This window comes from Dendropsophus ebraccatus, chromosome 4 (genome assembly GCF_027789765.1).
Source record: "Dendropsophus ebraccatus isolate aDenEbr1 chromosome 4, aDenEbr1.pat, whole genome shotgun sequence".
Taxonomy (NCBI): Eukaryota; Metazoa; Chordata; class Amphibia; order Anura; family Hylidae; genus Dendropsophus; species Dendropsophus ebraccatus.
Window position 1 is genome coordinate 147,602,781 of NC_091457.1, and position 18,374 is coordinate 147,621,154.

The 18,374-nt window shown below is 43.9% G+C and overlaps 1 protein-coding gene across 1 annotated transcript; it reads left to right on the top strand.

Moving 5' to 3' along the window:
* The first annotated feature begins 7,133 nt into the window (after positions 1–7,133).
* Positions 7,134–11,399, top strand: CCDC190 (coiled-coil domain containing 190). The gene is made up of 3 exons (XM_069967956.1): positions 7,134–7,323; positions 8,190–8,238; positions 10,877–11,399. Exons 1-3 carry the CDS (start codon positions 7,134–7,136, stop codon positions 11,397–11,399), a joined length of 762 nt encoding a protein of 253 aa, XP_069824057.1.
* The last annotated feature ends 6,975 nt before the right edge of the window (positions 11,400–18,374 follow it).

Consider the following 18,374-nt stretch of genomic DNA (forward strand, 5'->3'; position numbering starts at 1 on the left):
CATGTTCATGTGGTCACATGTTCTTTTAACCTCAATACTTGTGCAGAGTAAATGCCTTGGTGCATTAGTGCGGCCTAAAGTGTGTACAGTGGCTGAGGCAAAGGATGATGTACTCACAAGTGCATGTATGGTATATGACTGCAAGGGTGTAACGTCTCAGGACATTCTGGCGAGTGGGGAGCAGTCACTTGCCCTAAACACAGTGTATCGGTGAACAGTTAAATTCACTTCAAAACAAAAATCTTCTCTATTCTTGATAATCAGGTTTGACTGGTTCCTATAGCATGACACAATCCGAGGAGGAAGTAACTTCTCAGTCTCTGACTATATGTAGTAACTAATGTTGAGACCTGTCAAACTCTGCATTTGATTCCCGGCGGCTGCAGAATTTGTATGCCGCCCTAGGAAGTCCTGGAAAACATGGATACAGCCATTACCATGAGCTATATGCATTTTTTACCGGAAGCCCTAGGGCGACATCCAACTTCTGCAGCCGGCGGGAATCAAATGCGTTTGGGTTTGGAGAACGTTGCCGAACCTGAACAGTTTGAGAGATCCTCTCACTGCTAGTAGTACATACAGAAGTAAAGAACTGTATATCAAACTTACAGAAGTTTAGACCCCACTATTAGAGAGCACCGCATGACATCCGTAATGCCTATACACAGTATCTCTTTATCCTTAGCATTAGGTGTAGTGTAGATATACCATCAGCTATAACTAATATTGTGTAGATGCTTCTTGTTTCTCTAAAACAACTCTGACCCCTTGAAGCATGGATTCTAGAGGACCTCATGGTGTGTCCAGTCACATCAATATGTTAGCAGCAGATCTAGTGCGGAGCGGCTTTCATGGATCAGACTTATTTTCCAGCTCACCCCATAGATGATTGATCTGATTGCGATCTGGAGAATATGGAGACCAAGTCAACATTGTAAGCCCCCTTGTCATGTTCCTCATTTCTGAACATTTTTTTTAAGTATGTCCTACTGAACGGGACCTCTGCCTTTAGGGGATCCCATTGTCAGTAGGGGGGCGTCTTGGTCTGTACAATGGTTAGGTAGGTAGTACATGTCACAGTAACATCCATATAGTGCCAGGAAACAAGGCTTACCACCAGGGATTGACCAGGCTGCGTTATACTTTGTTGCGCACATGAGCCACGGGCAGCCATGAGCCTGTTGTTCTTCCTTGGACCACAGCCAGTCCTACTTAGTGGCTGACAGCTATCGCTATCTGTGGTAACACAGGGGAGCCAGATGGTTTTAGCTAGGACAAGATGGTGGTGTACCACTTGGGCACTTGTCACGGAGGCCAGGAGTGGTCTGTGCCCACCCCTGGGTGTAACGACACACACTCTTTAGGTCAGAACAGGTGCAGTTGTGGTGTAGGTGTAGTGTGAGGAACCATGGAGTCCAGTAGTTAACTTTACCAGAAAAAAACGTTTACTTGAATCCTTAAAGTGACAGTACAGAATATAACAGTCTCTGGTTTCAATAAAGGTGCAATAATACAGACATGTCTGGCTGACATCCCTTTGCTGAGCTGGGTACTTGAGCATAGAATACATGAATACAATTAAGATATCACAGCTTCTCACTGGCAGATAGTATATAGTCTCTAAATACTTTAGACTTGAATAAACTGACTTGACTTGCCTTGAGGCTTGACTAGCAGTGTTGACCATGGACTGCTTGCAGGGGTTTTGTGACGCCCCATCCAGACTCTTAGGTACTCAGTTGTGGGGGCTTTAAGAATAAGTACCTACATCCACGGGTATGAACATCCACCTAATACTGTCTGTTGGCACTGAGTGACACAGATCCAGTGATGTAGGCCCCACCTATCAAGAAGACCCCTTAATAAACTTAGTATGTTGCAGTAGATTTTTTGGCTTTAGTTGCGCTTACCTAACTACTGTCTGAATCCTGAATCCTATTAGGATAAAGGATAGCTTTGGGTAGAGTTTTCCCGCTCTTCCCAGTACCGCAGTCTCACCATGTAGACTCTAGCCAGACATGGCTTAGAGGAGTTCACTTGAATAAAGAAATAAAGTCTTTGAACATATAGACCCACAAGTGGGTCCTGGCCTCCAGGCCAGGCCCTGGAATAAACTACAGCAGGAGCTCTTTCTGTCTGGACACTCTCTATCTCAATACTACACAGGAACTCCCAAAAACTTTACCTCACACTTAATACTTCTAGGGACACACCTGATTGAGCAGCTGTGCTGTGCTAAGTCACAGGAATAGAAAAGAGACACTGTTAAGTGCCCAGCTTAGGGTTTGGTTCACAATTAACACAAATATAAAGGCAAAGAAATGAGAATTTTTACAGTTAACCCATTGGTAACTTCCCTTCAGCTGTGCTACTCAATACAATCAAGACAGTGACACCTAGGGGTGAAGGTGCAAAGTACAGTCCTGCAGCCCAGAGCATATACATACGATCTTTACCGATCTACAGGTGTGCTAGAAACAGCAGTGGCACACGTGGGACACTGCATATACCCACATCCAGGGAAGACTGTCAGTCACTAAGTAGGACCCTCACTGGACTTCTAAGTACAAAGAGATTGAAAGGACTTGTTTAAGATTCAAGTGTGCTGAATCTTTTCTCACATATATCAGTATGCCGCACTACCGGTGATCAGCCAATGAGCACGAAAATAACTGAATCTCATGTGCGGTCAATAAAATCATTGCTATCGACCACAAATTGTCCTGTGTAAATCAAGGACGTGCAGGCAATAATAATGAGTTTAAATGGTTACATGATCGATCATGCCATCATCAAGCTGTCTAAGGGCTCTGTAATCAATCACCGATCACAGGGATCAGTGTTCATTATCTGGAGCTTGTCAGCCACTTGTCAGGGCCCGCACAATAAAGACCACGTGAGTATTGGTAATGAGCATTCCAAGGAGCGCTCAATTACCCGATAATCGACCCGTGTAATGGCCCTTTTACACGAAGCGATAATTCGCTCAATCGATCGTTTAACGATTTCAAAGTAACGATTTGTTTTTTATGCCGATCAGCATTTAGATAGGGAATAATTATTTAAAAAATCGTTATTATAATCATTTTAAGGTCGCTTAAAGAAGACCTGTCACCCAGTGTGCCGGGGTGACAGGCTCCCGACCCCCAGTTAGATCCCCTTATACGTACCTCATCCCGCCAAGTCCCGCTGCCAGAGGCGGTCCCGGGACGGATATAGTCCGGCTCCATTCATTCTCTATGGACGCCAGACCTCTCCCTAGAGTGCGCGCACAGGCTTCTGACCGGGATATCTCCGTCCCGGGACCAGCTCCGGCAGCGGGATTCGGCGGGATGAGGTGCGTATAAGGGGATCTAACTGGGGGTTGGGAGACAGGTCTCCTTTAAGGCCATCTCACACATTAGGGTGAATCGGCGAAAGACTGTTTAGATGAAGCAAATTATCAGCAAACAAGCAGCCATGATTTGCGAACATCTTAAAAGATCACGATCAACGATTTCTTGCTCGCCTTTTGATCGTTCGCTGTGTTTGCAAGAGCCAATTATAATCGCTCAAATGCGATCGTTATGCTGAAAATTCCAACGATAATCGCTCCGTGTAAAAGGGCCATAAAGGAGCCAGCGATCAGCTGATGACTGAGCCAACACTCGTTCATTGGCTGAATTTTTGGTGCAGTCATATAAATTATCTTTATTGGCCGCACATCTCTCTGTCTAAACAGTTGATGGACTGCCGATAACAATGCATTTAAATAGCCACACGAACAATCCATCTATTGTTCGTGTGGCCCGTGTGCACAGTTCATCCTTGTGAAGGAACAACAAACGAGCGCCGATCACGCTGATTTGCTAGGCTGGGAAGAGAAGTGCACAGCTGTGTGCTTCTCCTGGCTCGTTCATATGATTGCGGGGGGTCTGGACACCCAGTTCAGTGCCACGTCTAATGGTTTTGCCAATGACAGGGACACTTTATGATATAAAATACCCAAGTGGTGAAATGGTTAGCACAGCACTATTCATCTCTGTTTTGATCACATCGTCATTACGATTGGATATTTCTCCCAGTAATCATAGAACTTTCTCTCCCCTTTTATGCTCTGAACAGCGGCTGCTGATTAAAGGTTTACATGCCTGATGTTGACTTAATCTATCAATGTGTTTAGCTGTGATGTTGTAGAGCGGCATCTTAAGCTTATTGTAAACACAACGTTTATTGCTCAGCTAACAGAGCCAGAGCTGTTGTATTGGTTGTCACGCTAACATTTCATTGCACAGTTCAAGCTGGATATCTCATTGTTCCGACCTTTTCAGGTTCCATTGCTGTTAGGAAAGAATTCTAATTATGAGAACTATAACTCTTAAAGGGAAACTAACCACAGGTTAGAAGACTAGAACCTGCTATAATGTTTCCATAGGGCCGAGGACGCTAAGTATGAAGGTATTTTCTTACCTTAATCCTCGGCGCCATTTTCAGGTATAACTTCAATTCAGATGAACCTGCTGAAGGTTGTAATTTCAGCCGACTTTAAAATGTATGGGTACCTTTAGATAAGATTAAACTTAAAGGGGATGTCCAGCGAAATTTTTTTTTCAAATCAACTATCGTCAAAAAGTTATATAGATTTTTACTTCTATTAAAGACATTTTTAAGTCTTCCCATACATATCAGCTGCTGTATGTCCTGCAGGAAATATTTTATTTTCAGTCTGACACTATGCATCTCTGGCCGAGACAGGAACTGTCCAGAGCAGGAGAGGTTTTCTATAGGAATTTGCTGCTAATCTGGACAGTTCTTGTCTCGGCCAGAGGTGGCAGCAGAGAGCACTGTGTCAGACTGAAAATAAAACATTTCCTGCAGGACATATAGCAGCTGATAAGTACTGGAAGATTTGAGATTTTTCTTTTAAATAGAAGTAAATTACAATTTGAAAAAAAAAAGATTTTTGCTGGACAACCCCTTTAAAGGGGTGCTCCAGTGTGGGGGCACTTTTTTGGGGGGGACCGGGAGGAGGTGGCTGAAATAAAGGCGTCCACTTACCTCCCTGGTTCTAGTGGCGGGTCCCGCAACACGGTGCTCCGGTGCCCGGTTCCCGGCCGCTTCCGGGTGTCTGACGCCGCCCGAGACGTGACGTCTCAGGTCCGCTCAGCCACTCAGTGAAGGAGGCGGGATCCGTTTGAAGTCCGCTCGGATCCCGCCTCCTTCACTGAGTGGCTGAGCGGCCCTGAGACGTAGCGTCTCGGGCGGCGTCAGACACCCGGAAGCGGCCGGGAACCGGGCACCGGAGCGCTGTGATGTGGGACCCGCCGCTGGAACCGGGGAGGTAAGTGGACGTCTTTTATTTCAGCCACCTCCTCCCTGGTCCCCCCCAAAAAAGTGCCCCCACGCTGAAGCACCCCTTTAACTCTAGTAATGTGTACATTGCCTCATATTAGATAAAAATGTTATATATCTGATTATAAAGAAAAGTTATTCCTGTTACAATAATGAAACCATATTGTTTCATAACTGTGTATGGGGCCTTTAAAGGGGTACTTTGACGATTTTTTTTCCTTTTAAATTAACTGGTTTCAGAGAATTTTTAGAGATTTGTAATTTACTTCTATTTAAAAATTTCAAATCTTCCAGTACTTGCCAGCTGCTGTATATCCTGCAGGAAGTGGTGTATTTTTTCCAGACTGACACAGTGCTTTCTGCTGTTGCCTCTGTCCATGTCAAGAAATGTCCAGAGCAGTAGTAAATTCCCATAGAAAAGCTTTTTGCTTCAGACAGTTCCTGACATGGACAGAGATGGCAGCAGAGAGCACTGTGTCAGTCTGGAACGAATACACCACTTCCTGCAGGACGTACAGTAGCTGATAAGTACTGGAAGACATGAGATTTTTTAATTAAAGTAAATGTTTAATGATGGCCGCTAATAATGAACATGATCTTTTTTAATGCCCATCATCATACAAAAAAAGCCTTTGTGCGGGATACAGTTAACCAGCTGTCTGTTTCAATGAGACCAATATATGGCCACAAAATTCAGTTTTTCTCTAGAGATATCTTACATTGATGTTAGTGGTGGCGCCCCCTGCTGCTCCTTGTTCTGATGATTTCTGTGTCCACCCTCTTTTGAACCCACCCAAGTTCAGCATTTAGAGAGAGGATCTATGTGTATTACTATTTTTTTTTCTCTTTACAAATAAAGGCTATTAGACGTATATGAAGCACAAATGATAGGAAGGATAATTTGGTGGGGACAGTGAAGAGGAAAATTTGGGGAAATTGGATCCCACAGCACTATGTTTTACGTTGATCTCTAGAGCTGTTAGGACCTACTTGGTGTACATTGCAGTGGAAGGAAACTGGAGAAGTGAGCTAAGGTAACTAGCAAGTTATCAGGGGACAGAATGCTATGTTCTCCTAGGAGATGCAGCTGTTTCCTGGTCACATGATCACACTAAGTCCCGCCCACATAATTTAAAGAGAACAGAGCAACAGAGATGTACAGAAATAAGCAAAAAAGGGTGAAAATGACACCTGAGAGCGTATGTTTTCACATAAGGCCACGTTCACACAACGCATGTGTTGTATAAATTATGGCCAATGTTGCAATTTGCAGTGACTTATACAACACATAAGTTGTACATGAATGAATGGAATACACATAGTATACGCTGCGGACGGGATTCCATCCGGCTGCACAAAAGACTAACATGTCAGTTTTCTGCAGCCGCTATTCATTGAATAGTGGCCGCAGAAGACATGTCAGTTCACACAATGGAGCGTGCGGCTCCGGCTGCATGCTCCATTGTGTGCAGTGGTGAATTGGGATGTGAGTGCACACTGAATTTAGCAGAAAAGAAGATCATCTGGCCGGTACTGCAGTACCGGCTGGGATGATCTTTAGTAACAGAACAGCCGGTGTCATGCGCCATGTGAACATGGCCTAATAGTGTTAGTATCTTTACCACTTCTTGGATAGCCCCTTATCAGCTATTTTCAGTTTAATACATGGGACACTGGGGCCAGGCAAATGACCATGTGATATGTAGATTAAACATCGATAGGAGAACTAAGCCCTCTAGTATGACATGAAAGGTAATGTTACCATACAATTATCACTTAGATTGTGTCATTCATCTGCAGAGATGCAACGTTCAAGACATCCTGGTAACACTGCGGATAAGCAATGGGAAGCTGAAAGACGAGGAGCTAAGAGAGCCGAGGCAAGGCTCAACAATGGCATTCAGGAAATCGAAGATGCCCAGCATTACCATATGAACAGCATGACCAAAGAGCAAAAACGGTTACAGAAAGACCTGATGAGAATCAAGCAAGGTAAAAACTGAAATCATCATGACTTCCCCTCGTGTTGTTGGCCTAAGGGATTACGTATAAGAATTACACTTCATAGGACTTGAACCAAGATCAAAAGTTATCGTTTACCCACAGGATAACTAGCCGATCATTGGTGGTCCAACCACTAGGACCTCCTACCTGTCAAGAGAATGGAAGTGCCTTGAGTGAATGGACTCTCTATAGGACTTCTGCAGATAGCCTAGTACAATTTAAATGATTTTCCAGCGACTATCCCTGCATTCACCTAATAAATTAACATATAATGGTAAATACAGTTATTTTATTACCTTTCTACAGTCTTTTGTGCTTTATATTATTGCCTCACTTCCTGTCTTGTGTACATGCTGTACTGGACTTCCTGTTCCTGCTGCACACTCTAGCTGAGGATTCAGCCAACTCTATCTCCCACTACACTGTCTTAACTATAACCCCTCCCACTACACCCACAAGAGCCTCCAGCACAGAGGGAGGGAGATAGAGTTTTCTGAATTGCCAACTAGAGTGTACAGCAGGAACAGGAATTAGAGTCTAAGAGTTATTCTAGACAGAAAGTCAGAGCAGATAGTTTGCATCACAAGCAGATAGAAAGCACAAAGGATGACAAAAAGGGTATAAAATATCTATATGTACTAGTATATGTTTATTAATAAGGTAAAAATTTATTTTGTAATTGGAACTGCCCTTTAAACAGTTAACACGTACGCTGCATGTGTATAGCAATGCTGAAACAGGCCTAAAGTAATAATTATATTGTCTGTGCTGCAGCATTGTGGAGGAGTGCTTTCCTCCAACATAGGTCTTTCTTTAGAATATCGCAAAGTTATTTCCTTCATTTTATATTGCAGCAACTGTTAAGAAAACTGCAAGCGGTAGAGCAACGAGCACTGGGAAGAGGTGAGATTACCTGTCCACCATACATGTTATTGATGGGCTGTACATGCATCACATTCAAATCACCAGAAAAGAACATTGTGTGAAGGAGCCCAAAGCCCAGGCTGGATAAGAGAAAAAACACTCCACAGTGTAATTCACATCCTGTGTAGACTATGACCTTGGCTGCCGCCCCCCCCCCCCCCCCCCCCCGATGGCCCCCTGACCGTTGTCCCCTATAATAGATGGCCCCCTGCTGCCCCACTATTATAGTAGATGGCCCCCTGCTGCCCCACTATTATAGTAGATGGCCCCCTGCTGCCCCACTATCATAGTAGATGGCCCCCTGCTGCCCACGCTATTATAGTAGATGGCCCCCTGCTGCCCCGCTATTATAGTAGATGGCCCCCTGCTGCCCCACTATGATAGTAGATGGCCCCCTGCTGCCCCCACTATTATGGTAGATGGCCTCTGCTGCCCCCAGTATAGTGGATGGCCTCCAGCTGCCCCCACTATTATAGTAGATGCCCCCCTGCTGCCCCCACTATTATAGTAGATGGCCCCCTGCTGCCCCGCTATTATAGTAGATGGCCCCCTGCTGCTCCGCTATTATAGTAGATGGCCCCCTGCTGCCCCACTATGATAGTAGATGGCCCCCTGCTGCCCCCACTATTATGGTAGATGGCCTCTGCTGCCCCCAGTATAGTGGATGGCCTCCAGCTGCCCCCACTATTATAGTAGATGCCCCCCTGCTGCCCCCACTATTATAGTAGATGGCCCCCTGCTGCCCCCACTATTATAGTAGATGCCCCCCTGCTGCCCCCACTATTATAGAAGATGGCCCGCTGCTGCCCCCACTAGTATAGAAGATGGCCCCCTGCTGCCCCCACTATTATAGTAGATGGCCCCCTGCTGCCCCACTGTTATAGTAGCTGGCCCCCTTCTGCCCCCACTATTATAGTAGATGGCCCCCTGCTGCCCCACTGTTATAGTAGATGGCCCCCTGCTGCCCTACTGTTATAGTAGATGGCCCCCTGCTGCCCCCACTGTTATAGTAGATGGCCCCCTGCTGCCCCCACTGTTATAGTAGATGGCCCCCTGCTGCCCCCACTGTTATAGTAGATGGCCCCCTGTTGCCCCCACTGTTATAGTAGATGGCCCCCTGCTGCCCCCACTGTAATTGATGGTTCCCTGTTGCCCCCACTAATATAGTAGATGACCCCTGCTGCCCCCACTATTATAGAAGATGGCCCCCTGCTGCCCCCACTATTATAGTAGATGGCCCCCTGCTGCCCCCACTATAATTGATGGTCCCCTGCTGCCCCCACTATTATAGTAGCTGGCCCCCTTCTGCCCCCACTATTATAGTAGATGGCCCCCTGCTGCCCCCACTATAATTGATGGTAACTTGCTGACTCCACTACAGTAGATGGCCCCTGCTGACCCCATTATAGTTGATTCTCCAGGGGCAGCCGCCCAAACCACCCACATAATTACCTGCCACTGCTGCCATATTTGCATAGACTGTGGTGCTCTACAGAAAGCCTAAGCTTCCATGGATAAAGTCAGACATTTTCATACCTAAAATAATAAACACGGCTCTTGAGATATGTTTCTCAATGCAGTTTCTCTCTGCTGGGTTTCCCCACCATTGCTGCTACAGTACTGTATAGTATTTAAGAGATGGTATCCCTATTAAACATTTTTTTTTTTACACTTCCTTAATAATGTTATATATATATATATATATATATATATATATATACACACACCAACAAAACACAACAATCACTGAACAGTGAAAAATTCCAATGGAGTACTCATTTACGAGTCTCCACTGATTGTCCCATACAAAATGTGAATATGCAAAAAGGGGTCCGTGGAGCCTCAGTTACGAGTCTCAAAACACGGGAATAGCCAGATATCCCTCTCTCCCCCCTCTCTCTTTGAGACTCGTAACTGAGGCTCCACGGACCCCTTCTTTGCGTATATATATATATATATATATATATATATATATATAATATTTTGTAATAGAACTAAAAATATGTATAAAGATTTACATTTTTTTTTTTACATCGAGTGGCGGCAGTAATGGAAGATATGACCCCTCTACTGCCTCCAATGATTGGATTGAGTACTGTAGGGCTGCTCAAGCATGCAGATACTGAGCCACCCCTGATGTGTATATAATACATGTTAGCATTACAATAGACATTACACCTGTGTCAGTAGCTCCGCCGGCATGGCATAAAGCAAGTGGAGACTGGCAGTTATTCCTGCTCAGTCTTCTACACTATACCGTGGTTGCAGTGCTAGTGATACAGAAAGCTTCCCCAAGTGTAATATCTATTCCAATGCCAACATGCATTATATAAGACATCAGGGAAGGCTTAGTATCTGCATGCAGCAGCGCTAGTGATAAGTAAGCTGTGCTGGAAACAGAGCTTGAGCAGCCCTGCAGTTCCCAACACAACCATCGGTGGCAGCAGAGGAGCCGCACCCACCATATTTATATACATTTTCTTCCATAAAGTTATAAATGTGTGTATATATATATATATATATATATATATATACACATATATATATTATTTTTTATTTTGTCAGAATACCCCTTTAATCCTCGTTTAATCTTTTATTTTTTTGTCCGTTATATTAGAGGTCCACTGGCAGCCACTTCTGAAGGACCAGTCATGGCATCGGGCTCCTCTATGACTCTTCAGATGCGTATAAATGACTTCATGGATGGCGTAAAAAAGGGAAAGGCAGAAACTCTTCCAAAGAGTGACTCCAATGCAGATATCAAGACGTCTTCCTCTAGAAGGTCCAGCATCGTTTCAATAGCCGAGGACCTGGCGGGAAAATCATCCGGCCTTCTGTCCAACATCAATGACAAACCATTCGGCTTGGCAAATCCCAGACAGAGGCGGGGATCCCTTTTCAAGGATAAGCCGGTTTTTGATGAAGAAGTCTACGCCCCTGATGGGGGTCTCCGCACCTTACACACAATGCCCGACTTCATGGATTCCTTCGAGGAAGCCAAAAACGCCAGATACATTCGACACAGGGTCAAACCGGAATCCGAAATAGAACTGAGTGTTGGTGAAATCTTCAATAAGGAGGATAGCAGCGGCGGATTTCCTGGCGAGGAAGCAATGGACATCGCTGGGCAGACAATATAAAGCAGGTTTCCCCACATCTTTATTACCAGACGATATAAATCAGGAGGGTTTTATCATGATTGATGCTTTGACAGCATAAGTCTTGACTCGGTATAAATTTATCTCCGTACACGTTGTTTGTCCTCTATGCCGTACAATGTAACAGGCAGGGTCATCTATCATCTTGTCTCATTGTCAGCCAGGGTTTCGTTTTTATTTTTTATTTGTCATTTTGTTTATACTGCTTCTTATGATTGTAAAACTTTGCAAAATATGTTGGAGCTATATAAATAAAGTTTTTTAAGTTAAAGCATAGCTGTCATTTCAAATGATTTTTATAAACCTGCCTGGTCTAGATGGATTAATCCCTTAGAGTGGTGACAAGGTGCTTTCAGCGCTCCGACTGCTATTATTGAGCCCTGGAGCCTCCCCTCTGTGATGTACTGCTATTACTCATTCTCTCCATTTCAGTGGATAAATCATAGCTCAGCAAAGAAGGGGTCCGTGGAGCCTCAGTTGCGAGTCTCAAAACACGGGAATAGACAGATATCCCTCTCTCCAGAGAAGTAGGCCTGTTGTCTACCACCCTGATACGTAGTCCCTCAGGTCCTCACTGTTGCGAGCATTGGGACATAAATAGGGAAACACCAGGGTGGCTGTTGTTAGTGTAACAACATAAGACAAGGGTTACCATGGCCAGGCATCCATCTACAGACAGCTGTTTCGGGCTATTTACCCCTCGTCAGTTTGGAGCAGGATTCTGGGCAATGGAAAAATAGACCAACAAAACACAACAATCACTGAACTTAGGGAGATCAGTAAAAAAATCCAACGGAGTACTTATTTAAGAGTGTCCACTGATTGCCCCCTACAAAATTTGAATATGCAAAGAAGGGGTCTGTGGAGCCTCAGTTGCTCAGAACATTCACAACACCTCTCTCCTATGCCACGACATAGTGATGTTGAAAGTATACTGAACGAGCTGGCACTGCTAGACTGCTGGTGATGGTAATGGTGATGACAAGCCTGTAGACTAAAGGGGGCATACAACAGTAGGTATACTGGTATTTATACAATGTACAGCTCTACTTATCTGGGGAGGGGAGTAATAGATGAGAGGGAAGCCTTGATTTACCTTTCAGAATCAGTTTGGAGCATTTGTAACAGGCAGACTTGCTCAGTTTGCAGGTACACGGGCCCGGCTTTTTCCTGTACATAGTTGTAGTTATGCCACAATACCATTTCCTGTGTTCTGTTCTGATCTAGCTGTTATTTCCATTACTATAGTTATTAGATAGAAGACTAAGGGGAGAGCAGACACTTAGGGGGAGATTTATCAAACATGGTGTAAAGAGAAACTGGCTCAGTCGCCCCTAGCAACCAATCAGATTCCACCTTTCATTCCTCACTTTACACCATATTTGATAAATCTACCCCTTAGTGCCTATGCTCTCTATATTTGCCAAGCCGTGTTATAATTCCATACTTGGGGTGAATTAGTAAAATAAATGACACGTTATTCTCAGTCCCTGGTGACCTGTAACTGCACTGCCAAGGAAAATATTTAAATTCACACTCAAAACTGCAGACACTGTTAGGTACATGTTAGAGCAGGGATGGGGAACAGGCGTCCCTTCAGCTGTTGCAAAACTACAATTCCCATCATGCCTGGACCGCTGAACCTTTGGTTTTGGCTGTCTGCATGATGGGAATTGTAGTTGAGCACTAAATAAGAAGTTGTGAAAAATATTTTTTAAGAAATCAACAGGGGTTGTAACTGCAAGCAGTTTTGCAATGTACTGTGTGTACAGATTCAATAGCAGAGAATCCTGGGGGTACTCGCATTGTATGGTCAGCTCTCCTGTCACAGCACCAAAACCTCTGTACTCACACAGTGACATTATACTGACTGAATTGTTACATAACAAAGAGCACTACCTCCTAGTAAGCTGCAGAGTTGATAGTAGAATTAGCAGCAGTTAATAATATAATTAGCCTAAGGTAATTACCCTCAACCTGCATGATGTACAGGTGTCTTTCCTTGATTCCTATCTATTGGAATATCCCTTCAACATTACTGGCCCTGTGTCTTGTTTTTGCACTGTGAATGGCGCACTCATCACTCTCTGTAGTTGTCACTTTCTGTACTTCTCATTGCTTGCGCTTTATTTACATCCTTGGGGAATACATTGTTTTTTCCCAGTCACGCTGTTTATCTCTAATGACAGCCGTCTTGTAAAAAAGTCATAAAAGTTACAAAATGATGACAAGCAGCGAGATACCATTACATCCACAGTGCCGTCTGGTAGTTAAATGAGAAGGCTCAATGAAATATTAATCAGAGACACATACATGGAGACTGCAGGCTCATGGGACAACACAAGGGCGCACGTTAGACTAGATAAACCTATGGAACGATCTGTGACAAGTCTAGGATGATACATGGGAAGGGGAACCGTGTAGCCCCATTATTCACTTGTCATCGGACGACTGGCAGGAATGAGTTTTTTGGGGAAGAACAAATTAACAAATCGTCATTTCCAGGTATCACAGAGAAGCAATGTCACCGGCAGGAGACGGCAATAACCTGCGAGGACAGAAATGACGCACTGCGGACCACAGACTTCCCCCACCCTGGATATAACCGGGAAAGGACAAGTCATATTTTTACCTGCTGTTCTGGGGATGTGCACACACCATACGTAGGACAATCAGGAACCTGTCATCAATGTGTCAGGAATAAAGACGCGGAGGCTTCAAGGGCAGCGACGAATAACACAATAACATGCAATGGATTATGTACGGCACAAAGAGGGATGGCAGCAGTAAATCAAGGAGGTGAGAGCTATTTCTGCTGCAAAATCATCTTTTCCGGTAATATAAATGAGAAAAAGACATATTCTTTTTTATCTTTCGAGCTGTTTTTAAACAAAACTTTATTTAATTAAATGATGTATATATATATATATATATATATATATATATATATATATATTATTTTATGTTTTTACAAAACTTTTTTTTTTTCCACTAGGGGACATGGAGCAGTCATTATTTTGTCACATAAACCATTGGTAGTTGTTAGTCATAGGCCAGGTGCACACTTCTGTTACTTCTGTCTGCAGTTGTGGACTATGGACCCATTCATTGGTAAGGCCTCATTCACCTGCCTGTAGATGTTGCGGGTCTGTACAGACCGCATTCACCTATCTGTGCAATTACACATCCGTAGTGCTGTCCACAGCTGCAGGTCCACTACTATGGAGGTGTGAACGAGGCCTTACTGAGACAAAAACTCTTTAGGGCCTAAAAAGTTTTTTTCTCAGTAAGGCCTCGTTCACACGTCTGCCATAAGTATCAGCTAAAGGCACAGCCTAAAGTTTAGGGAGCCTTTGTTAGGCCCTAGTTGCCATGGTAACACAGTATAGTATTAGGAGTAATATTATTTATACAGTACTCTAAGTAGATCAGCATCCATGACAGGACAAGGAGTCCCCTCCCTCTGTGGGGTGACAACTGACTGTCATGGTAGCCCAGGGCCTAATACTGATGTGCCTCTTTTGTGTGCCTGCATTTTATATACTTTATGGGATAAATTTATGAAGGGTCCGGCAGGGGTTACGCCAGGGAGAAGTTGCAGATTCGCCCCTTCTACCTGGCGTACGGTGGGCGGGCAGGGGGGGTGCGGCAAGGCAGGGAGAAGGCGTGGCCTCTTCCAGCACCTCATTTGTCATGACTTACACTTGCTCACAGGCTGAAAATAGGTGTAGATTTGGTACGCCGGGTGCCTGGCAGGCTGGATTCACTAAAAGGTGTGCGCCTTTGTAAATTTGGCCGTGGAAAAGGGGCGGGGCCTAATTTAAGACGGGAGTACAAGTACGCTGGTCTTGATAAATCTCCCCCCAATATGCTGTTCTTGCTGTACCTTTATTCTACGGGTCTACTTTACATATTTTCCGTTATGGTAACGCAGCATCTGTCACTATCCAGGAGGTCATGACTATTATTGGCTGCAAACAGATCACTTCTTCTTCCATTAGCTGCAGCAGAAATCTCTTGTAGGAATCTGCTAATTTCTCAAGTGACTTTCTCCATAAAAGTGAATGTCCTTGGAGAGTAGCTATTCTTTTGGCAAACTTCTGACATGTCATAGTAAGGTGGTCTCGATGGGGTACAGGTGCTGAGACCTATACCGATCTCAAAAATGAAGGTGTAGAACGGCTCAATGGAAGCCTGTTCTTCTTCTCTCTGCACACTACCGGAAGCTAAACGGAGCGATACATGGAATTGCAATGCCAGTCTTCCATCAATTTTATATACCGCAGTTTACTGTAGCTTCCAATTAGTACAAGTCTTAGCATCACATGGTTCCATTAATGAAAAGTCAACCACCCCCTGCAGGAGTAGCGCTTTACCATCAAACCACCCCCACTGCACCTGATAGTTGGTATGACCTTCCTGTTTTGGAATGCGGTATTAGTTTTTACCTCGGAAGTAACAGGATTCACGTTATCCAAAAAGTTCTAACATCAAAATTATCAGATTATCCCAAAATTTGGGGTCCACTAGAATTTTTTTTGTGGAGGATGTGAGATGACACTGTTTTGTGTTTGTTCTGGTAAGTGGTGGTTTACACCTTGCAACTCTTCAATGATTGACATTATAGACCATGGTCTTTATTAGAGTAGACCAGTGAGGCCTGTAGATCTTCTGGTGTTTACCTGGGCTGTCCTGGAAGAGTTCACAATGCACTCTTGGTGAAATTTCGGTATGCCAACCATTCCTGGGAAGGTTCATTCCTGGTCTAGTTCATCTCCATTTAAAAAAAAAAAGGATTTTAAGGAGTTTTTAAACCTTAGCAATTTGGCTTCATATGTATATGTATTGTGTATATTGTTCCAAATATAATAGATGCATTTTGCTAGAGATTTGACTACAACTGTATTTATTTTCTATGTAAGGAGGGCGCTGGGCTCCGGAATATCTGTCCCATGAAAAGAAGGAAGACCACTACAGAAAGGTACACTAGTCAAAGCTGAAAAGAACACCAATGGTGTCGTTTACGATACACACACTTTAGCAAAATTGTTGGTGTACTTTAGTTTAAGAACCAAAAACCCACAGCTGTCATTGATATTACTTGAAACTGACAAAATTATTATTTTTTTTTTTATTACATTTATTTAAAATCAACTAATGAAAATCAGACATTGGCATTTTAGAAAAAAAATAAAATAAAAGCCTGGACCAAAATGACGGTTCCCCTAGAAAAGACTGAAAATAATTTGACCATAGGGACATCTTACAATTAGGTGTGTCCTGAAATTAGCCGCACGGGTGTCTTTACATGTGTAACCAATCCGTCTTCATAATTTTAGGTTAGGTGCTGTTTGGTATCACGATGTGTACTACCACATGGACCAATTGAAGTTAAGAGTTGTCTCAGGAGATTAGAAAGTAATTTATGGCTAAACATGCCATAGGCCAATTTCTAGACAGCTTGATTTTTCCATGATTACAGTTGCACATACTATTCAGAAGATTATGCTCTATGGGACTGTAGCCAACCCCTCTGGACATGGCCGCAGGAGGAAAATGGATGACAAATTGAAGAGACAGATAATATGAATGCTAATCAAAGAGCCCAGAACAGCTTCAAAAGAGATTAGAGCTGAACTTCAAGGTCAAGGGACATCAATGTCAGATCTCACCGTCCATTGCTAAATCAAATTGCCTCAATGGTTCTGCAACAAAATATTACGCTAAGAGAACTATCATTTTTTGTCCAGGCCAGTTTATTTAGTTTTTTTTTTTTTTACTTTTTTTTTTATATTAAGGCCATGTTCACGTACTGTATATTTTTGTAAAAGTGCAGCCATTGTTGTCGATTGCAACAATGGGCGTGATTAATACGAAAATATATACGTTGCGTTGCCGTCTATGAAATCCCGTCCGGAGTGTATACACACGGTATGCACTCCGGCCGGGATCCCCAGCGGTGACGCGAGAAACTGACATGTCAGTTTTCTGCGCCGGCTATTCATTGAATAGCAGCCGCAGAAAACCCTGTCAGTGCACACTATGAAGCGAGCGGCTCCGGCCGCACACTCCATTGTGTGCAGTGGGGAGTTCTGATGCGAGCGCACACAGACGCGCCTGCATTAGAACTCAGTGGTGCTAAAGATCATCCGGTCGGTACTGCAGCTACGGCCAGGATGATCTTTTCTGAGACTGGGCGTTCCGTCGTTTGATTCGCGGCAGCTGCAGAAGTCAGATGCAGACCTAGGGCTTCCAGGATAGCATAGATACAACCTATCGCTGTATTCATATTTTCCAGGACTTCCTAGGGTGGCATCCAATATCTGCTGCCGCAGAGAATGAAATTGCAAGTGCTCGGGTTTGGAGAACGTTTCTGAACCCAAACAGTTTTACAGATCCGCTCAACACTAGTCAGAGATTCATACTGCTGGCTATTCTTTGAGGCCCCACAGCAAGTAGGAAGCTACAAGCTTCTGTTGTTCTATGACTGCAATCAAATAATGCTGAAAATTCTAAATATTCTGAGACATTGCAGCTAGCATTTCTAAGAATTTCATAGGATAAAATCTAAAAAATTATGTAATTTTTTTTTTAGTCTGAAAAAATCAGCAAAGTGCCTCTGTGTCCTTCTTGCCAGAAGCTGACTGTTCAGGTGTTTTCAATCCCATACCAAAGCCCAGTAGGCAAACAGAGTGGAGAAGACAAGTCCTGTCCGCCGTCAAGACATCGTACCAAAACCCCTTTACCGATGAAACCAAGACAGACATCAGCAACGTCCTCGCTGGCAGCATGGACGGACTACCTGAAGTGTTTTGTATGTACTTGCCCTACTGTGCAAGACGCGGCGTTCTGTCAGCACTACTATGCCCTGTCCGTGATCTGCTGGACGGCCGTTATTCTCACTATTATTATAGTCATTGCTGCAACTGTGCATAGTGTCTAATGGACATGGCCTAG